Source organism: Notolabrus celidotus, chromosome 2 (genome assembly GCF_009762535.1).
Source record: "Notolabrus celidotus isolate fNotCel1 chromosome 2, fNotCel1.pri, whole genome shotgun sequence".
Classification (NCBI taxonomy): Eukaryota; Metazoa; Chordata; class Actinopteri; order Labriformes; family Labridae; genus Notolabrus; species Notolabrus celidotus.
In genome coordinates this window covers 3,324,729-3,352,342 of record NC_048273.1, presented here as the reverse complement: position 1 = coordinate 3,352,342, position 27,614 = coordinate 3,324,729, and the positions used below count along the sequence as shown (strand labels likewise).

Sequence of the window (27,614 nt, the reverse complement as noted above, 5' to 3'; positions counted from 1 at the left end):
TCATTAGATATCACTGGAGGTGGCTGAGAGTTGCATGCACTGTTAGCTAGTTTTAGTACAAAAGGAAAATCCTAAAAGAGGGATGATAGACGTATATATATAGACACTGCATTAAGTGGCTGATTCGTACGTCAACGTCGCCGCCATGTTGAATGTGGCAATCTGTAAAGATGCACACACAAAATTAACATGCCTCCCGATTGTTGTTATATTACCACACCGGTGTAAATTTGACTTATTACCATTAGCAGAGCTTTCCAAATATACGCAACAAATGTTTTGTAGAAGTCTCCACAGTGTTAATATTACCTTTTAAAAACTCTTTCATGCTTAAACAGTGTAAAACACTGGGACACCTGTTAAACGTACTGTGACAGGCCTCCGGGGGGGCTAGCCAATCAGAGATTAGGGTTTTTGGAGAGCTGGAAGCAGCAGCAGCAAAAATTAAGCGTTTCATTCAGAGGCTGAAATGAGTGTATTCTAAACACCAGTGTGAGAGAAATAGAGATTTTATTGAGCTGTAACTCATGTAACGTTACAACAGAGGTACCAGAGGGACAGATTAAAGCTTGAGGAAAGCAGCTACTATGTTAGCTTGGATAAACTAACTAGATGATGTAGCTTACTTACTAGCTAACACAATGTTAGCTTACGTAAAGCTGACTTTGCTTCATAGTGAAAGTAAACTCTCTCATAAACCTCTGATGAGTCTCAGCTGCGGTTGTGACTCCAGACCGACCCCCTTGACTTTCCCTCACCCGGCAGAGTGCAGTGAGTGGCTCACATCCAGGAAAGAGCGGAGTGCGGTCCTTCTCTTTCAAATCCCTGACTCTCTTTGTCACAAACTTCAGATCTGCAGATGGCTGTACCAAAATATCATACAGAACATTACTTCTTTTAATAATTGTATGTCAAGTATAGTGTCACAGCAGTTCAACTAAAACTTCCTATAAAAGTCCAAGAAAGTGAATCCAAAAGAAAACACAAGGGAAGGTAAGATAAGATAAGATACTCCTTTATTCGTCCCACAATGGGGAAATTCATGGAAACAAGAAGGTGTACAGAACAAGAATTTCAACAAGAATATATATAGAAAATAAATGTTCATCAGAGACGACAGCTTGGCCATAATTCTCCTGTCAGCCACCACCTCCACAGGGTCCAGGACTGAGCTGGCCTTCTTCCCCAGTTAGTTCAGTCTTGCTCTCCTGTATCCTGTCCGCCCCCAGCAGGTGAAATCCTTCCAATGTGGCGTTCGTGTCCGGTGTTAGCTCTGTTAGCATGATGCTACTCTGCCAGTATTCCCTCTGGTGCTGGGTTAGCCGTACTGAGGTGCTCACACGTTTAAGGAGAACACAATTTGTACATTAGAGCTTTAAGTTTCTGAGCTGCTGGGTTGGATATTCAAGAAGGAAAACAAATCAAACTTCCACCTTCTCTCTCTTAATCTATTTTCAAGTAATTTCAAGGCATTCTCTAATTGAGTCTCTCTTAAATAGAACCTTCCTCCTGTCAGTAAAAGGCTCTTTCTATTTGCTTGTGATTTATGTGTTGTGATGGGTTAATGGACAGAAAGACAAACGTGTAATAAACCTTTAGAGTTTAATGTGTCGTGTTCTGTTTTGCAGCTTAGTCATGCACTAAATTAAACATGTGCTTTTACAGTTCCAGTCCACTGCAGAGACAGCAGACACAGATAATACTAACACTATTTGTAATCGACCAATTACCTTTCAGTAATAGAAACTGTAAACCCTGCATGGACGTCCTGTACGCCCCATGATTCACTTCAGCTGAGGGACATTCCAGTCACTGCTGGATCTGTGGCATCACTTAAGTGCTCTGTTGTTGTTCGTCTGCCTCCTCCTCTTCTGTCTGCAGCAGAGATGAGCAGAGCTCGTCTACCTCTCTGAGAGGTGTTTGTCTTTTAAGGCCCACAGCACACAGAGAGAGGCCTGGCTGCTGCTCCTCACTGTAAACTAAAGTCCTGCTGTGATAAATGTGTGATGGCAGGAGAGTCGGAGCAGAAGGAGCGCACTGACGTCTCCTGTGTTCAACACTGTTCATCAGCTGGTTCCTCGTCTCACAACCTTTTACAGTCATCTCTGTTTGGGAGAGAACACCCTGGCTAGTCAGGGGGAAACTACAGACCACAACAACACAGACTCACATGAGCTCACTCCAACTCTACCCTGAAATGATACTCAGGGATGGCAGGAAAGTTCAGAGTGAAGTCAGGGTGAATAATGCGGCTGTTTGCGTTCACACATGCAGCTCAGACAGATGACCTCTGGATGTTTTAGGGGATTTTATTCAAGAATGAGATCAGTAAAAGACTATGGACGTAGTCTCAGTGACATCACCTACATTAGTTACTGAAGAGGAACACAAAGATGGCCGCCTGGACAGTCTGACTCCAACTCATCTACAGATAATCTAATAACCAGCAGAGAAGAGGAGGTGAGGCCGTAACCTTCTGCAAACAGCTACAATGTGCACAAGCCACAACCTTACTCATGCACAACTCTTAGCCTATATCTCATCAAAACTATCTTGCAGTTGTTTTACTGAGCTTTCAACAGAGGTGGAATAATTTACCCAGAGTTCCTGAACCTTTGAGAAAAGTTATAAACTCAGCTCTTCTGTGAACACCTCTGCTCTGGTTGATTAGGTTGATGACAACACCCTGCTTATGATGATACTGAGGGTAATTAGGACTTTCATGATGATGAAAATAAAACTAAAATCAAACTATAAAAACACCCGCTTCTGTATGCCCTGTGCATTTCCTCTTGCTCTGCATGTCAGCTCCTGTAGGAGATCAGACTTCATGCTGTCAGGATGGGATAAATGGAGGAGGACCCATGTATGAAGGGAAATATGTTGCAAAATGCACGAGCTTGTAGACTTGATGTGAGAACCTGCAGAATACAATTTGAGAACTTTTGCTAAAAGAAATGTTGCAAGAGTCAAGCGCGCAGATTCGTCACTTTGAAATCAATCAATCAATCAATCAATCAAGCAAGCAAGCAAGCAAGCAAGCAAGCAAGCTTTATTTATAAAGGGCTTTTCATACAATCAGTTCTATACAATCTACAACTCATTTGCAATCAGTGGAGTCGCCCCCTGCTGGTCATTACAAAGAATGCAAGTTTAAGGCACTTCCGCATTGGCTGCTCTTTTAAAACTGGTTATTTCCATTCCTTATAAGATAGTCTTGTGTTTAATCACTCCCGGGGTCTGCGCTGACACAGACACATTGCTATTGGTAATCAAGGCTAGCTTATTAGCTTGCCGTTACTCAAATGTAATGTAGAAAGATAGGGCTTTAACATGATGTCGGTCATGGGGGAGAATTCAGCTTCTGTTTTATTGGCTGCAAACCCTGAGCTCTCAGAATAACTTGTTGGGCACACGATTCGTGTAAATGTACTGCAAGTGCTGAAAATAAAAACAACTTAAAATAGAATAAATTAAGAAAAAGATCCCAGCCCCAGCCCCAAACCCAAACCCACCCACAATCCCAGGGTTAAGGACACAATATATGCAACAAATAATAATAAAAACAATAAAAATAAAATAAATAAATGAAAAAATAAAAATAAGTTTCTGAATGAACTGAGGAAACGCTCTCATGATATCTTAATGAGGAAACACTGGAGGTAAAATAAGATGTTAAAACTCAACACAGGAAATTGAAATCACCAAAGTAAAATACATTTCTAAGATAATAAAAGACTAAAATATTAAACCATTAAAAGAACTTAAAATAAATAAATAAGTACATAAATAAATAAAGTAGAATAAAAGTGACTTAATTTGAAATAAATAAATAAAACTATTAAGAATACAAATAAAACTTAGTTAAAAGCGAGACTAAAAAGGTCGGTCTTGAGTTTGTGAGAAATGTGAGAAAGCTCACTCGTGAAGTTAGAGGGACCGATTTGAGAGACTGTAATCACAGAGTTGTGGTTGTAAATATCAATCTACACGTGTGATTATTTTTTGTGTGACTTCCCATTCAGAACTCGGTTGTATGAATATTTTGTACAAGTGAACATTTTCAAAATACAAGTTCACATTTTTTCCACAAGCTCCCATGTAGTTATTTTAACATACAAGTTCAGATATTTGATCCACAAGTTCTCAAATCGTATTCTGCAGGTTCTCACATCAAGTCTACAAGCTCCTGCATTTTGCAACATATTTACCTTCATACCATGTGCAGAAAATAAAGATTTTAATTATAAAAGAACAAAAAGTTACAAACAAAACGTCCTAAAATATCTAAGAATCTAAATCCAAAAGGAAACAAAGGGATAATGAAACACAGTGAACACAAGAGAGACGTACAATGATCCGACACAGGACAGGGGAAACAGAGGAGCTAAATACACAGAGCAATCACCACAGGTGTGAAACACAGGACACAGGTGAAACTAATCAGGGTAATCAAAAAGGAGGGAAACACACAAGGACAGGAAGTATAAGCTGGAAACACAGGGATCAAGAACTAAACAATAAAACAGGAAACACAAGAGACTGGACTAAAACACAAGAGAATACAACACGGATCACTAACATGAGGAAGACAAAGGATAACTTCTACAGAACTCAGACTGGGAGGAAACTAAACTAGAGGTCAACTCATGACAGATGCAGTTTGTGTCACTCACTCATGTTGTTCCCTCTGAACAGATCCTTGAACTTACCTGAAGCTGGTTCACAAAGCTTATACTCTGACTAAAAGTGAAGAAAAGTCATATTTTGAACTGGAACTGTCTCAAATAATAATGACATATTTAGCTAGTTGCAGCACTTATCACTGGTTTCTTTACACCACCCTATGGGAGGGCTGTGTCCCAACATCCTCAGACCCTCTGTGTGAGACTGGAATGTAATAACTACAGAGGAAATAGGAGCCTGACTCTTCCTGGAACTGAGATTGTCTCCCCTTCAGCTGTCTGGGTTTCACCTGTTAGCCAAGAGGAAAGTTTTTAAAGAGGAAAAATCTGTGCAAGAAAAAAGAAAAAGTAAAATATTAAAGGCTTCTGTCCCCAATTTGAAATACATCTGTGAGTTCAAATGCAGATTCTCTATTTCTTCAACAGCAGGAGATCAAGTGTGCATCTAGAGGCTGTTTCAGTTATCTGACCTCCAAACATGACTCATGTCGCACTGGCTGAGAGAAGCCTGTGGAGAGAGACCCCCTCCATCCTTCCATCTCTACTCGGCAGACAGTCCAGCTGACCTCCTGACAGCCTGTTGCAGCTCTGATGACGCCAACATCCTCATGTGGGAGGAAATTGGATGAAAAAACGTGTATTTCCTGGTTAGTCCATCTCTCCGAGCCGCTCAGCTCATCCATCCCTCCCTGTCAGGCTGCAGAAACATCCCGCCTCTCCTCACATGTGGATTACTGGAAAGCAGGAGGGATGAGGCTACCAGAGAAGATACCCCTTATTCTGACCCCTTATCTTCAGGGGGTTCAAAAGGTAACTCACTCCCACATCCACAGACAGAAGGACTTCACTCTGACCAGCAGCAGCCTCTGGGAGCGTCTGGGCATGGAGGACAGGAACTTTACGCACGGATCTATTTCCACTAACGAGACTGTGGTGCAGCCGGTCCACGCTCACAGGCTCGAGACAGTGATCGGTTTACCGATCCTGATGTTTGCTGGAGGAGCCCTCGGGAACCTGATCGCGATCATCGTTCTCTCAGTCTCGAGGCAGGAGAGGAAATCCTCCGCCTTCTACACGCTCGTGTGTGGACTGGCTGTCACGGACCTCCTGGGCACGTGCCTCGCCAGTCCCATCACCATAGCGAACTACCTGGACGGGCAGGTCCTGCAGGACCAGCATGTGTGCGGGTTCCAGTCCTTCCTGTTGCTGTTCTTCGGTCTCACGGGTCTGAGCATCATCTGCGCCATGGCTGCAGAGCGCTACCTGGCCATCTGCTGTCCCTACACCTACCAGCGGTGGGGGGTGGACCGTGGCTTTGCGCAGAGGTTCCTGCTCTTCATCTACATCAGTCACATCCTCTTCTGCTGCCTCCCTGTGATGGGCATGGCGAGCAGCGAGCTGCAGGACTCCAGGACCTGGTGCTTCATTGACTGGAGGACTCGGAAGCCCCTGACTGCAGCGTACTCCGTCCTGTACGGGACCGTCAGCGTGCTCCTCATCTTGGGCACCATCCTGCTGAACCTGGCGGTGTGTGGAGCTCTACTGCTCATGCGCAGGAGGACCGTGCAGCGGCCCGTCAGCAGAGGCAGCGTCCGGGAGAGGTGGAGGGCTCTGTCCTCCGCGGCAGAGACGCAGATGATCGCGGTGCTGGTGACCACCTCTGCTGTGGTTCTGACCTGCTCAGCTCCACTAGTGGTGAGTCTGGAGGAGACCATGTTACAGGCTGGCAGGCTTTTCTGGAGTTATTTGATCTTAGAGCAAGTTGGACTAGGTGCTTCAGTTTTTTCTTATATGGAAACATCAGGTGCAGACTTCTCAGGACTGGTCTGGGTTTATGTATTATTATTTATTAGTTTATTTGACATGGGCCATGCAAAACAAAAACTGTCAAGACAGACTGTAAGCTAATTTTATGGTGGCCCTGAAGGACAAAACAAATTTACAAAAGATGAAACACTTTTATAAAGTTGGAGACAAATTTACATTTTGGAAAACATTTTTACATTTTATAAAAACAAAATTACATCAGCAAAACACTTTCACCAAGACCAAAACAAATTTACATTTAAGAAAACAAATAAACATTTAAGGAAACAAATTTACATTTAAGGAAACAAATTTACATTTAAGGAAACAAATTTACATTTAAGAAAACAAATTTACATTTAAGAAAACAAATTTACATTTAAGAAAACAAATTTACATTTAAGGAAACAAATGAACATTTAAGGAAACAAACTTATATTTAAGGAAACAAATTTACATTTAAGAAAACAAATTTACATTTAAGAAAACAAATTTACATTTAAGGAAACAAATTTACATTTAAGGAAACAAACTTATATTTAAGGAAACAAATTTACATTTAAGGAAACAAATTTACATTTAAGAAAACAAATTTACATTTAAGAAAACAAATTTACATTTAAGGAAACAAATTTACATTTAAGAAAACAAATTTACATTTAAGGAAACAAATGAACATTTAAGGAAACAAACTTATATTTAAGGAAACAAATTTACATTTAAGGAAACAAATTTACATTTAAGGAAACAAATGAACATTTAAGGAAACAAACTTACATTTAAGGAAACAAACTTACATTTAAGAAAACAAATTTACATTTAAGGAAACAAATATACATTTAAGGAAACAAACTTATATTTAAGGAAACAAATTTACATTTAAGGAAACATTTAAGGAAACAAATTTACATTTAAGGAAACAAATTTACATTTAAAGCTGCTGTGAGGAACTTTTGTTTTGTATCGATTCTGGCGCCCCCTTGTGGACAAAGTGATACCTCTTATCTCTTGTCCTATACATGCAAAGGTAGTGTTTTTAACAAAAGCCTCATCCTGTTGTCTTCTTCAATAATCACTTTGTCTTCAGGCAATGTGATTATTTTCCATGAAAACAGTCAAATAAAGGCTGTTTCTGAAGCGAGATGTCCATCATCTGGTCTCACACCTACTCCCTCACGGCGGTTTTAGGCATCAACAATTACACCAGAGAAGGTGTCAGTGTTGCTGCTGATGGTCTTGTTTGCTATTGAAGGTCATAAAGAGGCATTAGTATCATTTTCAGTCTGTTTCTCAGCCAGTTCAAAACTCCTCACAGGGCCTTTAAGAAAACAAATTTACATTTAAGGAAACAAATTTACAAAAGATGAAACCCTTTTACAAAGTTGGAGACAATTTTACAAACAACGGAACACTTTTACCATTCCTGAAACAAATTAACATTTCATTTTTACAGAAAGGGAATGTACCAAATACAGGAAGTGATCCGGAAGTGATGGAGTGAGGGGTCAATTAGTTTGTTTTGATGGAGAGAAACCAAACGGAGATGGACATGGTTTACAGATTAGGACATCCTCGGGTCTCAGAGAGAGGTGTCAGACCTCAGATGAAACAGCATCATGTCTCAGTAAAAGCTCTGTCATATCTCTGGAAAACCTTCATCATGTGTCAGAAGCCAGATGAATGTTAAATTTGTTTCAGAAATGGTAAAAGTGTTTCATCTTTTGTAAATTTGTTTTGTCCTTCACGGCCACCATATAATTTTCATCTGTGGTCCCTGGGCAGGAAGATGTAAAATAATGTACAATACAAATGATAAAAACATAATAGCATTTAGAACAATACATACTCAACAACAGTCCATCACTAATAACACATTTAAAATGACATTTCATTATCTCTTGTTTGATGCATTTGGAGGATTAACTCAGTGATCACATGACTGTTTTTCCTTGAGCCATAATTTCAGCTTGCTTTTAAAAACACTGAGGCTTGTACAGTCTCTACTGTGAGTCGGGATTGAGCTCTGACTGAAAATGCAAACTGTCCAAATGAAGTTAAAGGTGACATATCACGCTTTTTTCATCAACATATATTGGTCTAAGAGGTCCCCAAAACATGTCTGTAAAGTTTATGCTCAAAAAAACACTTTGAAATCAGATTTTGGTCTGCCTGAAAAACCCTCTTCTTCAGTCCTCCTCAGAACACTCTGTTTTCCCTCTGACCACGCCCCCTCAGGAAGTGGGTGTGCCTCGGCTCTCCAGCACGTTGATCTAATGTTTACATGTTGGCTGAATATACACGGCTGCTCAGAGATCACGTTACTTCAACCCTCTGAATCTGATCCAGAATCTGATCCTGACGGAGAGGCGCCTGCAGCAGGACCTTTCTGAACGATTGGTCACAGATTTAGTGTTTCTTGTTGTTTTATTTATCAGTATGTAGACGTGTGTCTTGGTACACAGCTACGAACATGTAGCTATGTGGCTATGCTAACTAGCGCTAGCACTTATCCATGATAAATAAAGATCATCCACTAGATCTTCAAATCTGCAGACGTGGGGAGTCAAACCGATCTCTGCCAGAAAGGCTGCAGGACCTTTTCTGAAGGATTGGTCACAGATTTAGTGTTTCTTGTTGTTTTATTTGTCAGTATGTCGACGTGTGTCTTGGTACACAGCTACAGCTACAGCTATATACATGTAGCTATGTGGCTATGCTAATTAGCACTAGCACTTATCCATGATAAATAAAAATCATCCACTAGATCTTCAAATCTGCAGACGTGTGGAGTAAAACCGACCTTTGTGTTTATTAAGACAGCCTACAACTAGCATGCGTCCCTCCTAAGCTCCTTGTTAGCACACGTGTGCAGGGAATGAAAAACGGAGGAGGGGTTGAGTTGTATTTTATACAGTCTATGGGCTGAACAAGCTCCGAGCTCTGACTTCCTGTTACAGACCGGATATTGTTGTTACGTAACAAAAACACTGAAGTCTGAAACGGCTGGTTTCAGCACACATTTACAGAAAGGTGGAGAAATCAGAACAGGGGCAGAATGGATTCTTTTCATTCTCGGGGGGTTTGTAGACAGGGACACAGATTTCAGGTAGAGAACCATTAAAAAGTCCATTTTGCATGATATGTCACCTTTAAGTGTAGCTGAACAGTCTCCTCTTGCTGATGCCCTGGTCTCCCTAAGATTGTTCCTGCAGAGTAACACACATTGTTTAAGTAGTGGTGGGCCTGATCATGAATTAGCTTAGAATCAGACACATATCTGCATAACAAATAAAACCATCAAAGGTCATTAAGTTATATTTCTGAATGATTTTACAGTGGTGGTAGTTCCTTGGTTTTGTTATCCAGAGTTTTCAGTGATTGTTTGTAGAGGGTGTATAATGGTTTGGATCCCTCAAAGAGGATGAGATTTGAAGGGTCAGAAGACGATTAAGAGGGAGAAGTTATGAGGCTTTTCTTTTTTAAGCTAAATACTTAAATACCAGAGTTCTTCTTGGTCATAATCCAAATACTGTCCACAAACAGAGTAATGATTGAAATCTACTCCTCATTGTTCCTAAACACTTAAAACCTGGACAAGAGTGAACATCTATCTCACCCCAGGGTCAAATATAAGATAAAAACTTTGTGAATTCCTGATGTTCCTACATTTTGTCATTGAAGTATTTCTTGCTGAACTCTGATTAGAAATAAATCCACATAAGTAATAAATGTTTCTTCTCTTTCAGATTCGTGTGTTTGCAAACTGCTTCATGCCGAATGACGACCACAAAGCTGACCTGGCTGCCATCCGCATCGCCGCTGTGAACCCCATCCTGGACCCCTGGATCTACATCCTGCTCAGGAGGTCTCTGTTCCAACGGTTACTCAGTTTATCGAGGCACGGCAGCAGCACACGCAGCAGCTCGCCTCCTACTCCACACAGACACCTGTTATATCCTGAACTGATGGACAGCCACGTGCTCACACGCCTCATGTTCAACACAAACGTCATCACGCAGGTTCCTGTCAGCGTCAAGTTCACTCCGTACACCACAGAGAGCCTCCAGCAGACTTAAGACCCTCTGAAGGTGTGTGTGAAACCTGTGGATGTTTGCTGCATCCTTACTCTGCAAGCAGCCGGAGACGTCGTCTCAGAGCTGTCGACGGTGGGATGGAAACACTGTGAGGACTCTGAGGACTCACAGCTGATGGGACGCTCCGAGATCTCATTGGATTATTATTCAACATGAGCTAAAGGCTGATCTGAGCGCTGGCGGGGAAACAGGAGATATGAGACTCTGTTGTTCTCACTAAAGAACGACAGAAAAGACTGAGTGCTTCATTCAGCTGCTCCTCTGCAGCTCATGCCTCCTCTCTAAGACATGACTGTGGTTGCACTTTTCCTCTCTTCAGGAACCAGGTTTTTCCTTCAGGGTCGGTTCACGGCTCCTGTATGTGAATCTGGAGAGCTCAGAGGATCAATGACTCTTGGGATCCAAGGAGAACTTCATCAGGTTCTTTGGTGTAGTATAAGAAACGTCTTAAACACTGATATGAAGCTCTGACTGAACATGGCTGTTGGATGTTTGCATTAAAGATCCTCCAGCTCGATCTTTGGTGTCTTCTGTCTTCATTCGTCCCCTCTCTTTTGGTCTTGAATAAAACTTGTTTTCAGTTGTTTGAATTGAATGATCCCATCTGAACTGAGTGTTGTGTGAATGTTCTGGGAGTTGCAGCCCTGCAGGAGGTAAACACACAGGTAACTTTAACACTGTGAGAATGGAGCAGGTGGTGACTGAACTCCACCTTCAGGAGTCTCTGTAGACCTTCCTTGATGCAGAATCCGTCTAACTTTGAAAGTTCTGCAGAGACAGCTTCTACAAGTGAACCAGGATTTCTTGTGAATGCAGACAGTAAACATGTGCAGAAAGTGATTCACAAGTCTTCCTCACTTTGGTGTGCCTCCAGGAAAATTAGTTTGTTGTTGCAGTAACTATTTGTGGCCACTAGGGGGCAGAAATACACTCAAAGTCTGATGACAATGACACCAAGCAGATATAAATGAACCTTTCAGCAGCTGGTTTTGAACATATGTTCATCACTTCATGGCTTCATCGTAAGAGGACATAAAGAGAGGAGACTTTAGCATCGTGGGATTGTGCTGACTGAAGGATTTTGAAGTTTACAAGAAGCTCCCCAAGTGTTGACAGTGTTTCTACAGTAAATCCAACCTGCACACTCTGTAAAAATATTTTTTACAGATAAATATAATTTAAAAAATAAAAAAAAATTAAATTAAATTAAATTAAATTAAATTAAACAAAAAATTTGATTTCAAAAGCAGTTGGTTTCCTTAAAAAAACAAAAATAAATGAATGATTAAAAATAAAATACAAATAAAATAATTTTCAAAAGTTTTTGGTTTCCTTATAAAAAAATTAATACAATCAAAAATAAAATATAATTCTTCTTTAAAAAAAAAAAAAAAAATGGTTTCCTACACCAGGGGTTCCCAAAGTAGGGGTCTGGACCCCCTGGGGGGCCCAGAGATGTCTTCCAGAAGGTTTTTAAATAATCTATAATTGTATATTTTACCCTTCTTTATAAAAATATTGACAAAAATAGTAAGTTACATTTGAAATAAAAAGCAAATAATATTTTCTTCCTTAGTTTTCTGCCTTTTTTTGTTTCCAGATGATTCCTGAAGTTAGAGTTATTCAACAGTTAATGAACAAAAGCTTCCGTAGCAGCAGGTTAACTCATAACAGCACAGGAAACAGCCACATGAGCATGTAGGAGGCTAATTCTCTGCAGCTAAATGAGTTATGTAGCAACATTTAATCACTTTGAAAGACAGCAAGTCTTTGGCAACTCCACAGTTTGGGGGTCACAGGCTGAAAAGTTTGGGAACTTCTGTCCTCCACCACCAAACAGAGGAGAACAAGCCTGAGGCTTCACGTCAGCACATCTGAGACCAGTTTGACTTAAACCACACAAAATACAAAAACAGAGGAACATTTAAAATCACAGATAAAAAAAAAAAAGGTTTACATTCCAACCTGACTGAAGTCAAAGGTTCATAAAAAGACAGTAAAATCTGCTTTCAGTTTAAAACTAAAGACAGTGGACTCGTTCAGTATTCCATGATGCATTTATTTTCCCCCAACATTGAAAAATAGCATTTACTAAACATAAGCACACGAGACTGTGCAAAGCTGCACCTCTGTACAACATCTTTGTACCTGGACACATAAATAAAAATCTATAAACATCGGTTAAGTAAAAACTCTGAAGATCTTTTAAAGACGCACAAAAATAATAATTGTACAAGTTTAACAAAGTAACCCCCCCCCTCCTCTTCATCCTCCTCTTCCTCCTTCAGTCATTTACATCAGCTCACTCCTTTAATCAATCTAGAGCTCTCTCCTCCCGCTGTACACAAATAAACAATCATTTCAGAATCCATAAACAACAACACGTCGTCGTCGTTTATGAACTGTTTACATCTTGCTCACCTGCAAACAAGGCCTCCGTGCTGCAGCTCATCAGCACCACAAAGATTACAGACTCTGCTTTTGGCAACATGACAGAAGAAGAGAAAATAAAAAGACGAGGAGATGAAGGAGAAGCTGCTCGAGCACGGTTTGAGTGAACGGATTCAAACAGAGCTCGTTGTTGTTTTCTATGATGCATCTACGTGTTGAAAGTCCGGATACGACCCGGGGAGTTTGGAAACACCCGAGACTGACGGTCGACTTTTCTCAGGAAAGTGTTGAGAAACTTCTCTGTTGAAGTTTGTTTGGATGTTTCTCTGCAGCTTCATTGACTTCTTACACAAACACATTAACCTAAAAAGAGACGTGCAATGTCCTCTGATTTATTGCTCCAGTCTGACAGACTTGGTTTTCTATCTGACTTGAATTTATTTTGAAATACTGCATCATTTTATTCTGAAAGTCTCCTTCTGATGACGACTTACAGGAACGTATACGTCTGTGTTTTGGATGAAGAGTTGAAGCTGTCAGTGAAATATCCAGAGAGGTTTTCAGAGCGCAGTATTGTCTACATTGAAGTTCATCACATTTCAAAGTCGAGGGAAGAAAACGTCGGTGATGGATGATTTAAAAACAGGAAACAGAGACGTGGTGTTGGATTAACTTTCAGACATTGATCGATTTAATTGATTTAATTGATTGCTGATAAGTTTGAGGGACGCTGAATCCACTCCTTCACTTTTTAAAGCTGCGGTCTGTGGTGTCAGGAAACTGTGATCCGTCTCTGATCCGTCACAGCACCGGATCTGATAGGTTTTTATTCTAATCAGTGTGTTAACTTCCACTGGATCCGCTCTGTTGCGTTCTGGCTGCGTCTCTGATCCAGCAGGTTGGACCCCTCCGGATCAGATACACAAGACTTCGACGCATCAATCTCAACAGAGCAGATGGAGCGGGACAGGAAGTCAGGTTTCACCAAAACAAAATGAAAACATCCGGTTAATTTTCAGAATAAAACACTCTGTGTTATCACCAGATCGTATTTCACTTAACTACAACAACAACAAAATGTAATTTAGAGTGGAGCCAGGCCTGGAGTCAACAGGTCAGAGGTTTTCAGAGGACCAGAAAGACAACATGGATGAGGAGAGGAGGAGGAGGAGAATCCTTGATTCAGTGATTACAGCGGGAAAACCTCGGTCACATGACTCCAGCTGAAATGAGTTCTGAAAACGCAACCGGTGGGTGTTGACAGGCGAGAGGCTACGGAGACGGACCGGACACGGATCTGGTGGAAGTCCCGTGTAACACCACAGCATGCAGCGCCACAGCATACAAATATGAACGCATGAACAAACAGGCTGAACAAAAAAATGGACTTTTGAGAGTTTGGAGGACGTTTTGAAATCGGTCTGTCTTCTTCTAAAAAACGGGGACTTGTTACCTCCGTCTCTGCTTGAGAGAGGCGGTCCACACGTCTCGCCACGTCTCCAAAAATCATCAAAAGGGGAAACAGACAGTTACTGATAGAGACACTATCTCTTTTTTCGTACCAAATATCACGACAGAGTTATGATTTCGTCAAAGAAGGCAAAAATAGTACTCTAAAAAAATATTACAATTAGCATATTTAACCGCATACTCTCTCCTCACCGACGTCCACGACTTTAAAAAAAAAAAGAAGCTCATCGGCTACAACTGGCACTCCTGCACCAATTAGATGTGCACTGTCCCTACAAAATAAAACAAGCAGGAGCTCATTCCAGACGCTGACACAGTCGGGCTGCACACACAAATTAATGCTAAATCTTCATATTGCTGCGGTGAGATGCTCAGTGTGCATCCGAGAAAGCAGAAGCTGTCCTGGAGGGAGAAGAAGCAGGAGTCTGAACAGTTCCTCGAGTAGTAAAAAAAAAAAGGCTTTTCAAAATAAAGCAGAATTAGTTCAGAGCACAGAATCACGAGTGAGAACGAAACCTCTCGTCTGCTTTGAGTTACAGTTTCATCTTTAATCACACCAACCAAACGTTGATTTGTCTCCTCCGTGCAGCGACCAGGCTTTTAATCAAACACCAGAGATGTAGAAAGAGTCACAAGCTGTTTCATGATGTGCAAACCGGGCCCTCGATTGAAAAACAAAGCAGAGACAAAAGAAAGCAGCTTTGGTTGACGCTGAACGGAATCAGCCGACAGGAGAGGTCTCACTCTGCCTGAGGAGCTTCGCAGATCTATAAATATTAATAATCAGTGTTTAAAAAACGACCTTGGATTCTAAACGGGTTCTCCTGCTACGTTCTGTGACTGCAAAATAAAGCCTTCATCATCTAAAGTACATTTTACAGAAGCCCTGAAGAGACGTGAATCATCCTCGCGGCTCTCAGCGCGGCGGCGGCGGCGTGAACTGTGAGGACGCTTCACGGCGGATCATTTCAGGAGCGATCTGTGGGAGGTCACCGACTGTTCTGTGACAGAACTCGTCTCACTCTGTGTTTTACTGACGGGTTGTTTCAGATCAAAGACTCTGGGCTCTGTGTGTGTGTGTGTGTGTGTGTGTGTGTGTGTGTGTGTGTGTGTGTGTGTGTGTGTGTGTGTGTGTGTGTGTGTGTGTGTGTGTGTGTGTGTGTGTGTGTGTGTGTGCAGAAAAGAACGATTCATGACAGCAGCAGAAGTTTCACTGATCTGTGTAAGCAATACGTTTACAGCATGTTTGTTTTGCATGGATGTTTTTGGAATCTGGAAATGTTTCTCCATCAGGCACCTGAACCAGGAAGTGATCTTTACTAGCTTTAAGCGTAACAGGACTCGTTTAACAGAGTCATGTTCGTCATGTCGTCACGATGCCTGATGAAGAACAGAGACGATCCCAGAAACCTGAATGTGAAGGCCCCCCTCCTCTGAGCGTCCTTCCTCACATGAATCATGACTCTTGTTAAGTAAATAACTACAGCTGACCTCCGTCGTCTGAAAGTGAAGAATCGACCTCTGACTGTCCGCCCGCTGTGGCTCTTTACGTGTCGGGTGAAACGTCTGAATTTGTCCTCAGAGTTTGAAATCAGCTGATTTAAGGTTTCTGTCTCGGATGATCCCAAACAGTTCGTACCAAAGGAATAAATAAATAACGGCGTACAGAGAGTGAAGTTCACACGGGGAGGATTGTGGGAGAGGTCACGTCACCGGCCCGTAAAGAGGGACTCGTCTCATTCTTCCGAAGCCCCCAGCTAACAGCACTTGTCTTCAGTCTGGTGTGTGGTGGCAGAGAGACCCCGAACACACACGGTAACGTCTATGACGGCGAGCCTGAGCGAGGACGCGCTCCTGCTTTACACCACGTACTGGTGGTTGCCGCTGTAGTTTGTCGTGTAGGCCTGCCGGCTGTACTGGAAGTGGTCGGTGAGCACGTTGTTCCAGTTGTGCTGCTGCTCTGAGCCGTGGGGGAAAGGCACTGACCCGTTGGGCTGGATCTTCTCCAGCGCCGGGTTGTCGAAGGACATCAGGTCCTGCTTGGCGCTTGGGAGCAGTTTCTTCTGATGGTTGGAGTCGTACTTGGCCTGTTGGCGGAGGTCAGAGACAAACAGGTTTCAGTGACAGAGATGCTACATGCTAATAAGGTGTCCCTTACATACATCATCACGTTCACTGTAATCAACAAATACTCACACATGAATCAATATGAAGAAGAAAAAAAACAGCATGATAATATTTCTATTATCAGCTGATGGGCTGGGCTTCTGTACCTGGTCACTCACCTTGTTGTAGAGGAAGACCCCCACAATAGCCGTCATCATACCCATCACGTTGGTGAGCGTCACCGGGTTGCGCAGCATTAGCAGCGAGATGCTAATGACCATGATCCTCTTGGTGGCGTTGGCGACGGCGTAGCTGAGCGGGCTGACCAGGTTGAGCACGCTGAAGGCGATGACGTTCTGCGCAAAGTTGCAGAAACCGCTGATGAGGAGGAGGAGGAAGGTGCTCGTCCACTCTGAGACTTCGGACTGTGGGGAGAGAAGGGTGCGTTCAGGGTCACAAATCAATCCAGGTACCTCTGAGCGCCTTTTATTACAGCTGGTTGATCAGCTGACACTCACCAGGTCTCCGTTCACGAGGAACACAGACAGGTCCACCAGGACCCAGGTGGGCAGCATGAAGATCACGGCGTTGAAGCCCAGGATGTTGAGCAGCCTCAGGTGGTGGATCCTCGTGTCACGCAGCACCTTTAATGTGTGGAGAAAAACAGCAGTTAGACATGAAGGGAGTGGACGGAGTTTAAGGGTTAAAGTGCACCGACCAATCAGAGGAGGGGATTGTCCAGCACTGAAGGTATTATAACTCTCTGCCTTAACTCAGAGCTGATGTCCAAAGAGCCGACAGCTTGTTTCAGTTATCAGTTTGAATAGATTAGTTTTATCAACAAGTTGCTTCTGACTTCCTGCTGCACATTTTAGAAGCTCCATCCTCCCCTCATTATTATTTATCTCTGTCCATGTCACTTTAGGAGCTCGGTAAAATAATCTCTCTTCAAACAGAAGCCTGATGTATTTATAAACACAAGAACAGAAGTATCATTCTTTATAACCGATCATCAAAGTAAAGATCCACCGCTCAAAATCAAAGCTGAAAGAGATAAAGAAGAGTTTGTGTTTGAAGTTCCACTTTTCAAACCAAACTCCAGGATTTCAGTTTCAGGTGTTTCGTATCAAACAACAAAGAAGGAACATTTCAAACCCTCCCTCCGCCGGCCCCTCCGGGGATCATGTGGGACGTGATGGTGTTGGGAATGAGTTACCTTTTTGGAGAAAATGTTCTGCAGAGAGAAGCAGAGCGTGGCGGCCAGAGCACTGATCAGTCCCGAGACATCAAAGGAGAGCTCGGTCACCGTGGCCAGCAGCACTCCTCCGATGATGGGGATGAGCGACACGTAGACCTGGGACGGAGAGAGCGCGGAGTCAGCGTGTGAGGACACAAACAGAACGATGATAATCAAAACTCATCGCTGCACCAGAGGAGTCAAAGAAAACTTCCTTTAGCTGTGTGACTTTGTCTCATATTTCCCCTTTTTGTCTCTCAAAGAGCTGCATCCAATTCTCCCTTTCATTCTTGATTCTTTCTGATGTGAATAAATATATCTCTTTGTCTGAAGTGACTGATCTGATTCAGCTCTAGCTTTAAGATGCATTTCCACCAAGAGTTCCTGAACTAAAAGGTTCCTGTGCCCCCATTGTTGTCTGCGTTTTGACCACAGGCTGAAGCCCTGTGTAGATTGTGTAAATCAGGCCAGTGACGTATGGAGGAAATAAAAAGTAAATGCACTACACCACCAGACCAGTAGAGGGCAGTAAAACAAAGAGGAATGCCATTCATCACAGATGACACCATAGAAGCAGACGGACAGGCAGGTATCATTATGAGCAACACAACAGTTAGCCTGTTAGCATGAAGAGACTCCGCTGGCGCTGTTTTAGATGGTGCTATATTTCATCACAGATGGATTCACTGAATCAACACGTGAGAGGAGATAAGCGCGAGTAGCAAAGACGTTTCAACACGGCTTTAAAATCCTTTAGAACTCAAAAAGCCGTGGCAGAGATCGGCCGGTGTTTTGGTTTAAACAGCGACCCTGTTAACTGGAGACTCTCAGCCGGATGCATCCCTCATAAACGTCTTTAGACCATCATTAAATATCTGATGAGGATATTTTGAAATCTTAATAAAAACTAAACTAGTTTGCATTCCCAGGAACTCCCTCTGTGTTTCAACAGCTGTGTAAACTCCACAAACACTGACACGTTCAGCTGAAGGTCTCCAGTTTACAGGGTCACTTTTAAAAGCGGAACACCGGGAGGAGAGACGCATTCACGGTGGGCTGAGAGAAGACTACTGTTACAAGCTGCTAAATCAAGAGAATCACAGCTTCTTCTTTTGAAAAGTACACACACATACAAACAAGATAGAACACATAAAAACTAATGAAAGAAAGAGAAATCAAGTGAATCACAGATGTGTGTGATGTTATTGTGGACGGAGGGAGGAATAAAAACACTGCAGTTAATCTACCAATCAGACACGTTCAGCATTGAAAGTCCCGGGACCTTTGAAAAGTACTACCCCCCCTAGCAGGGGCTTATTTATGGGGGAGATTATCTACCCCTGAACTAAAGTTAGACCCTGGGTCCACCAGTCGAAACGCACGTAGTTCTGGGGTAAAGTTCCTCCGGTCGAAAAACGCCTTTAGCATCCATAAAGGTTCCCCTCAGTAACTCCAACAGGCTGAAGCATGAGTATTGAGTGTGATGTTAAAAGGCTGGCAGTCATTTTTAGCTTTTGTTAAAAATGTAAAGTGACATGTCCTACATTCTTCTGAGTGAGATAACACTCAAAGTGTTTCAAAGAAGGAGAAACTGCTTTACAACGTGTCCACAGCCGGGTGTTAAGACCTGCTGAAGCTGCTGAATTAAGTCAGGAAACACACGATGACAGGATCATCTTCATCCACCTGCAGGCAGCCGGACACGCTGAGCCTTTTGTTTCAGACCTCTGAAAGTATCAGAACATCTATTCTAAGATTCATTTGCATTTCTAGAAATACAGGATCATTAAGAATGATGGAGACCTGCAGTAATTATGAAAGCCACTTGTGCACCCACGTGTTAACCCGCTCCTCTCCTGAGCTAGACACGCAGAGGGAGAATATAATAATAACTTTGACTGAGTCTTTAAACCCCGCCTCCTGGGTCACCGGTTAATGGTTAAACTTCTGAAACAGGATGCTCTGTGAGGAAGCAGCAGCTTCAGGAAACAACACCATTATAATGATTTACACACAGACATCCACAATGTGAGAGTCTGCTCACACTTTAACTCCAGTTCCCTTCAGTAAACTGTCCTGTTTTAACTCTGTAAGATGGAGATTTGAGATAGGTCTGGTGTGTTTCGGTAGAGGCCTACATTTCTGTCCCATTTCAGGCACTCAGACTTGTTTTGATAAGTCGTCCTGAAGGTTTCCTGCACTCGGAGCTTACACAGACTTCATGCTTCTTCTGCTGTGTTGTTTCTCTGCAGGCCAAAGTGAAAACGAGCAGCTTCACTCATTAGAGCGCTGAATTCTCTTCTCCTGCTGTTAGCAGGACTTAATCACTCTCAGTCTCCATAATGAGCTTTGTAGAGACTGATGCTGTTGGCAGGGCTGCTGTATTAGACCGGTTCAGATTACACAGAGATGTGGTATTTCCTCCTGTCGATCACTGAGGTCCTCCAACGCTTCCCTTTTAAAGGTTCGTCACAAAGAGAGAGAGAGCTTTCTGTTTTTATGAGCCTGAAGTATGAACTAACTCTCTGAGTGTTTTTAAAAGTAAACTTAAGACTTACCTTCTAGATTAAAAAGGTGTTATAATGATAATAAAATAAATAACATCAATACAGAAAAACAATAAAATAAGGAAGGGTGGAAAAGTAAAATTATAAATAAGATAAATACCTGAAATAAATAGGATAAGTAAATGTTGTAAAAACAATGATTATAATGCAGTCCAGGGCTAAAAAATAAATTACAAAATATTTTTTTCTTCTCTTTTAAATTTTTCATTTATTTATTTATCAATTTATTTCTTGTGTTTATCGCATATTTTTACTTTAACTGATTTTAAATTTTGCTTTCTAACCTTAATTTTTTCATTAATTTTTTTTGTATTTATTTTACTTTTAATTTTTGGTTCTTCTCTTTTAATTTTGTGTTATTATTTTAATATCATATATTTTTAAATGTATCTATTTATTGTATTTATCTCATCCTTTTAACTTGAGCTGATTTTTAATTTTGCTTTTATCCTTATATTTTAATTAATTTTCATTGTATTGATTTTTTTTTATTCTCTTATTTTATTATTATAATTTTTTCATTTATTTATCTTTTAAATTCATGTATTTATTCTTTGCATTTCTCTCATCTTTTTAACTTTAACTGATTTTTTATTGTGCTTTCTGGTTTATTAATTTTACTGTATTCATTTTATTTTATTTCTAATAATTTTTATGATCATGTCTTTTATTATTTGACCCATTTCTGTTGTTTCCTGTCTCTCTGTTGTTGTGGGTTTAGTTTGATTATCTGCAAAGCATTGCTGCGGATGTTAGTGGTGATGCTCACTATTTAAAGATGTGAGATTAAATCAAGACGAACCAAACAAATAGAAATTAAATCATTCATAGAATCTATAAGTTATGGAAAACATAATCTGAAGTTCATTATCAAGTGTGAAAACAAACTGCATCTTCAGCAGTCATATTTCACTCTGAGCAAAACTATAAACCAATTCTGAAGACGTGCTCTGACACGAGAGAATTAAACATCCTGGTCTCTTTTTCATATTTGAAATCTTGGTGACAGATACCATAATGACTTTTATGATATTGACTAGGTGTCACTGTCTGTAAGCTGCCCTCTGCTCCTCAAACAGGATCCTTAGTAACATAAAGTAACACGTCATCAACACTGACACTCTGTGTCTGTGAACGCAGCCTGCCCACTGTAAGTAAACATGACGGGCTCATGTGAGACTCAGAGGTCTGCCTCTCAGTCATCAGACCTTGAATGTTCAATTCTCTGCCAACGAGGACGGAACATTAACTTTAATCTTCAGAGCAGATGTTAAGAACCAGTTTTTCACATTACTGCAGAACAGTAAGTTCAGATAATGAGGTTTAACAACTCAACAACAGAGCAGAAAATACTGCCCACACCTCCATGTCTCATGAAACAGAGCAGAGAGCCGTGGTCTGTGGTGTTCTGTTATATCTGAATAGGTATTTTAGTTTAGCTACAGTTCACACTGTTCACACAACAACCAGAGGAAAGAGCCGAGAGGAGCAGAGGTGTTACAACAGTTATTACCCAGCTGTCTTACTGATCTTTCAGCTCTGTAAGAAGCTTGATTCTGATTGGCCAAAACTCCTTCACAACGGTTATTAACTTCCACTAACATGAGCAACACCAGAGACAAACTGATCACACGTCATGTCAAATAAATCCACGAAAAAGAGTTCAGACACATTTAGCTTCTGCTTGTTGACACCACAGACTGTAAGGTGAGGGGGAAACCGTTAGCCTTTTAGCCCCCTGAACTAAAAGGTTCCTGGTCCCCCATTGTTGTCTGCGTTTTGACTGCGGGCTGAAGTCCCGGGTAGATTGTGTAAATCAGGCCAGTGATGTATGGAGAAAAAAAAGTAAATGCACTACACCACCAGACCAGTAGAGGGCAGTAACACAAAGAGGAATGCAATTCATCACAGGTGACACCATAGAAGCAGACGGACAGGCAGGTATCATTATGAGCAACACAACAGTTAGCCTGTTAGCATGAAGAGTAGCAAAGACGTTTCAACACGGCTTTAAAATCCTTTTGAACTCAAAAAGCTGTGGTAGAGATCGGCCGGTGTTTTGGTTTAAACAGCGACCCTGTTAACTGGAGACTCTCAGACGGATGCATCCCTCATAAACGTCTTTAGACTATCATTAAATATCTGATGAGGATATTTTGAAATCTTAATAAAAACTAAACTAGTTTGCATTCCCAGGAACTCCCTCTGTGTTTCAACAGCTGTGTAAACTCCACAAACACTGACACGTTCAGCTGAAGGTCTCCAGTTTACAGGGGCACTTTTAAAACCGGAACACCGGGAGGAGAGACGCATTCACGGTGGGCTGAGAGAAGACTACTGTTACAAGCTGCTAAATCAAGAGAATCACAGCTTCTTCTTTTGAAAAGTACACACACATACAAAAAAGATAGAACAAATAAAAACTAATGAAAGAAAGAGAAATCAAGAGAATCACAGATGTGTGTGATGTTATTGTGGACGGAGGGAGGAATAAAAACACTGAGGTTAATCTACCAATCAGACACGTTCAGCATTGCAGGCCCCGCCCCCCAAAAGCTCCGGGGCTTTTGAAAAGTACTACCCCCCTAGCAGGGGCTTTTGTAGGGGGGAGATTATCTACCTCTGGACTACTTTTTTGCCCTGGGTCTGTCGGTTGAAACGCATGTAGTTCCGGGGTAAAGTTCCTCTGGCCGGAAAAATGAACATACCTGCAGACGCCTTCCCCCCACCTGCACACTACATCCCCTCTGCATTAAAGATAAGACATAAACACAGACTCGGGTGGCTCCTCGAACATGAGAAGCAGAAGTGATTTCAGGGACTTAACAGGTAAGACAGAACCTCCCCCGCCTAACTTCTCTCCTCCCATCATCCTCAGGGACAAAAGCCCCCGCAGATGGCCGTAACATGAGACTCAGTGCAGGCGCAGCACGGTGCCACATCACCACTGCTGCCTCTCAGACTCTGAGGAGCAGGCAGGAACAGGGCGGGCCTTATGCCTCGGCTGCTGAGTCAATCCTACTCACCTTTGTGGTTTGCTTCTCCCTCATGATTATTCTTGATAGCAGCACGACCCATATCGGCATCGTGGCTTTGACTGCGAAGAGAGAAAGACAGAAGGAGGATCGTGTTAACTTTGGGTCTTTGTTACACAAGAATAACTGACAAAGAAAGCAGGGAGAGTAAACAATATCTTGTGTCATACACAGACGTCAGAGCCAAGACTACCCCTTTATCAAACAATTAACCTGTGTCACTCAATCACTCAAACACCGTGAGGTGTCAGACTTAAAGATTGATGTGATCGTCTGTGTAGTTATGTATACAGCTCTGCCGTAAATCCTAACCAGTGATCTTGAAGGTGGTGAAGAGCAGTGATTCCCAAAGTGGGGGTCAAGAGATGTCTTCTTATTATTCTAAAGTTATCTAAAGTTGCCTATTTTACCCATTAGAGCAAAAATATAAACAAAGAACAGAACATTTGAAATAAAATCTTACAAATAAAACGATTTCACTAGTTTTCTGCCTTTCTTTGTTGCCAGGTGACTCCTGATGTTAGTGTTAATTAACAAAAGCATCAGCAGGAGGCTCATTTTCTGCAGACCAGCAAACTTAAGTATGAAGCAACATTTAATAATCTCAGGGGACAGAGGGGGTCGAGAGTCTTTGGCACTTTTATTTTGGGGGTTTCAGGCTGATAAGTTTGGGAACACTTGGTTTAGAGGAGGTCTGACTTGCACTTTATTCTTAAAGGGTAGATAGTGAGTTTTCACGGGTTTTATGGAAGTCTAAAGTCAGTCCTGCAGAAATGAGTTAATCTTGTAAGTGTGTTAGAGACGTGGTGCTTCAACCCACTGGTCCTTATTTAAGTTGTGCTGTTGAGCTGCAAGGTGCACTTAATACACTTCTTTAAAGATCTGTGGTATGAGACTCAACTACTGAAGATGGCATGGTTTGTTATAAAAACATTTAGCCACTTATTTAATTATACTCATCTTGTACTGTTGCTTTTAAGGTTTATCATAACCTTTTTTCATATAAAGGGGTTTTTATGCCTTGTATAAAATCTTGAAGACAGGGATCCATAAACCTCATATTCATATTTTCCACTTATGAATTATGCTAATGTAATAACTGTATTTATATTACTTGCTAACTTAGTATATTTTTGTGTTATTTAATTATTAATATCAACTATTGTATTTGTACATGTGTGTCAATTTAATATTTTCTTATTAATTTGTGATATTCAAATAAGCTCTTTGAGTTTTCTCCCTCTTCCTGCTCTGTATATGATTCATGTTTGTTCTTTTTTCTTGTGTATTTTTTTTATTGATTATGTTAAAAGGATTTTATTTAAATGTTCTGTTACTTCTCTTATTTTATTTTATTGATTAGATTGTCATAATTTTGTTAGTAAGTATTTTCTTGTATATATTTTTTTTAATTATGCAAATAAATAAACATAAACATAACCTGTGGCAGAGTTCGCGATGTTTAATTCAACACCAGGTAAGCTAACAATGTTTCGGCTTAAAGCTGGGGTTGGTAGTCTCGGAAAACTAGCATGAATTTGAATGTAGCATTTCCTCAGGACTCCATCTAACCCCTCCCCTCCTCCCTCAGAGCTCCTCCAAAACCGGACTACAGTCCCGAGCAAAGCACCTCATCGGGTCAGAGGGGACAGGCCCGAGGTCGAGCGAGAGGGGCAGTCAGTAGAGTCAGGGGAAGCAGAGACAGGAGACTGGGACTCAGAGTACACGCCGGGGAAATGTACGTGCAGGAGGCGGGCAGAACGGCAGGACAGGATTTGATTGGTTTAAAATTTTGGACCCCAAAAACGGTGATTGCTTGGTGTTTTCCCAGGTTTACTCCGGCTGTAGATAGCAGCTTTTTTTTTTACCTCTTTATTAAGAACACATCATGTATTGATTACCATCAGGACATAAAGATCATTTTAACCAGTATAACAAAAAGTGGATCTAAATCTGACGACCAACCCCAGCTTTAAGGTAAAGCTTAAGACCCACCTTTAGAAGCACTATGCACTTAGCTAGACTGTTCTCCACTGTTGTCCCCAGTGGCAGATCATGTCTTCCAGCTACAGCTGACTCACACTGTCCTGCTCTACTCTGGGAATCTATGTTCAGCTCTTGAGTGACCCAGCACTTGGTACTTTGGTCATTATTGTGGTGATGTTAATTGTTGATGATGATAATGGAAGATCTTAAATTGTTGGGTTGCCTCACTATAGATGTTCCTTATTTTGAAGAAAAAAAAAAAAATCCTTATTTCCTTTTGTGCATTGCCTTAACACTGCTTGGCAGTACCTGCACCCAAATGGACTTGAAGCACTTTGTTATTCATACTGATCTTGTTTCCTCTTGTCTAGATCTTTGCTTGTGTTGTTCTTGTTCTTGTATGTAGGTCGCTTTGGATAAAAGCGTCTGCTAAATGACATTGTAACATTGTAACCCACCTGTTTCCTGCTGTTTATGGCTGATGTTTCTTATGTTGTGCTGTGTCTTTGTTATTTGTTTTTAAGCTTTGTAAAGCACTTTGATTGAAAGCACTCTATAAATAAAATTATTATTATTATTATTGTTAAATAAAACTTCATTAAGAGAGCTGTGATGTGATTTTGTTCAGATGAGGGTTAAAGAAGAACTCTTGAACACAGAGCAGATTTAGAATTGGACCCTCCCCCCTGCCGTAGCATGTCAGCGCTAATGAAGTTTGCTACCTAGCTAACAGTGTCACTTAGTTCTTCCTCGCAGGAGCCTCCAGCTGTCCAGATAGAAGTTAGAGGAAGAAATGCGAGTTAATAAATCTCATTAAAGCCTCTTTTTCCCAGACCCGCAGGAGGCTCCATGAACCCGGGTCCGGGGAGGAAGTTAAACCGTCTGTCGTGGAGGTAGTCCAGCGTTAGCCGCGCAGCTAACCTCAGCTGACAGACACATCATCAGGTTCCTGCTCTCACGCGCTCCAGGTGGCCTCACGTTCTTATTATTAAACACACACACACTAACACACACACTAACACACACTCACCGGTGTGCGCGTATGACACGGGGACCTTCCAGATGCTGAAGTGAGCCGTCACTGAGGCGAAGTACTTCCCGAAGGCGAGAGGCAGGATGTACCAGCGGTAGTACCTGCTCGGCAGCTCGGATTTTGGGACTCCCCATGCCCGCAGCAGCGGCGGGAGGAACACGACGATGGAGATGATGTGGAACAGAGAGACCGTGACCGGGTACGGGAACCCGTTCAGGATGATCTTGTTGACGATGTTGCCCCCCGAGCTGACCGTGTACCAACACACACACAGCAAGAAGATCCGGATCCCTTCCCTGACCGGGGGCCGGTCCGCCGCAGCCATCTTCCAGCGCGGAGTGACGAGGCACCGGGAGAGAGAGTCCGTACCACCGGGGGAGGGACCGCTCCGAGCGTCAAATACCAACGAAGAAGAAGAAGACACATCCGGTTCAGACTTTCAAAATAAAACACATTCACAGGCAGCGTATGGGAAATATGACAGTTTAGCTTCGATCAGAGCAGGGGGTCCAAAAGTGTGGGTCGGGACCCCCTGAGGGGTCGCGAGACACAAGTGGGGGGTCGTGTGGTGTCTTCCAGAATGTTGTTTTTTAAAGTTATCTATAAATATTTATTATTATTATTATTATTATTATTATTATTATTATTATTATTATTATTATTGTAATTATTGTTTTTGTTATTATTATTATTATTATTGTTGTTATTCTTCTTCTTCTTATTATTATTATTATTGTTATTGTTGTTATTGTTCATATTTTTTGTTTATTTACCTTGTTTTCTCATTTTAATCTTCCTTTTTGTTTGAACTGTTAATTATTATTATTTGTTTATTATTATTATTATTATTAATATTATTATTATTATTATTATTATTGTTTATTATTATTTTGTATTTTTTTGTATTTATTTATTTTTCTTCTCTTTGTTGTTTTTTTTCATTACTTATATATAATTTGTTAATTCAATTTCGCAGGTCTGTTCTTCCTGCAGTGGTCAGACTATATAACCAATAATATATATATATATATATATATATATATATATATATATATATATATATATATATAGATATAGAGATATATATATATATGTTGTAAGATATGCTTATTTTTTACCTCTTTAATTGTAATTTTAATTGCTAATAACTTTTTAATAATTGGTCTTTATAGGCTCTTGTTTGCTTTATTTATTTATTTATTTT

At 41.3% G+C, this 27,614-nt stretch overlaps 2 protein-coding genes across 3 annotated transcripts; one reads left to right on the top strand and one right to left on the bottom strand.

Annotated features, from left to right (window-relative positions):
• The first annotated feature begins 4,462 nt into the window (after nucleotides 1–4,462).
• Nucleotides 4,463–11,102, top strand: LOC117808488 (prostaglandin E2 receptor EP4 subtype-like). Its single transcript, XM_034678240.1, has 2 exons — nucleotides 4,463–6,380; nucleotides 10,238–11,102. Exons 1-2 carry the CDS (start codon nucleotides 5,277–5,279, stop codon nucleotides 10,565–10,567), a joined length of 1,434 nt encoding a protein of 477 aa, XP_034534131.1. The 5' UTR covers nucleotides 4,463–5,276; the 3' UTR covers nucleotides 10,568–11,102.
• A 1,521-nt stretch (nucleotides 11,103–12,623) lies between these two features.
• Nucleotides 12,624–26,831, bottom strand: slc35e1 (solute carrier family 35 member E1). 2 transcript variants are annotated; one of them, XM_034706911.1, is made up of 6 exons: nucleotides 26,408–26,831; nucleotides 23,383–23,453; nucleotides 17,769–17,906; nucleotides 17,071–17,196; nucleotides 16,720–16,977; nucleotides 12,624–16,533 (listed from the first exon to the last, which is right to left on the bottom strand). In XM_034706911.1, the coding sequence occupies exons 1-6, from the start codon at nucleotides 26,733–26,735 to the stop codon at nucleotides 16,306–16,308; spliced, it is 1,149 nt and encodes a 382-aa protein (XP_034562802.1). In that variant the 5' UTR covers nucleotides 26,736–26,831; the 3' UTR covers nucleotides 12,624–16,305. The 2 variants fall into 2 exon arrangements, with proteins under 2 accessions (XP_034562802.1, XP_034562804.1); XM_034706913.1 differs by having other exon boundaries at nucleotides 16,732–16,977.
• Nucleotides 26,832–27,614: the final 783 nt, after the last annotated feature.

Excerpts from the sequence above, each read along its gene's own strand:
- LOC117808488 (XM_034678240.1), top strand. The coding sequence starts at position 5,277 with ATGACGCCAACATCCTCATGTGGGAGGAAATTGGATGAAAAAACGTGT. Across the intron at positions 6,381-10,237 it reads CCTGCTCAGCTCCACTAGTG|ATTCGTGTGTTTGCAAACTG; the intron begins GTGAGTCTGGAG and ends CTTCTCTTTCAG.
- slc35e1 (XM_034706911.1), bottom strand. The coding sequence starts at position 26,735 with ATGGCTGCGGCGGACCGGCCCCCGGTCAGGGAAGGGATCCGGATCTTC. Across the intron at positions 23,454-26,407 it reads CGTGTCATACGCGCACACCG|TCAAAGCCACGATGCCGATA; the intron begins GTGAGTGTGTGT and ends CTCTCTTCGCAG. Across the intron at positions 17,197-17,768 it reads AGAACATTTTCTCCAAAAAG|GTGCTGCGTGACACGAGGAT; the intron begins GTAACTCATTCC and ends CACACATTAAAG.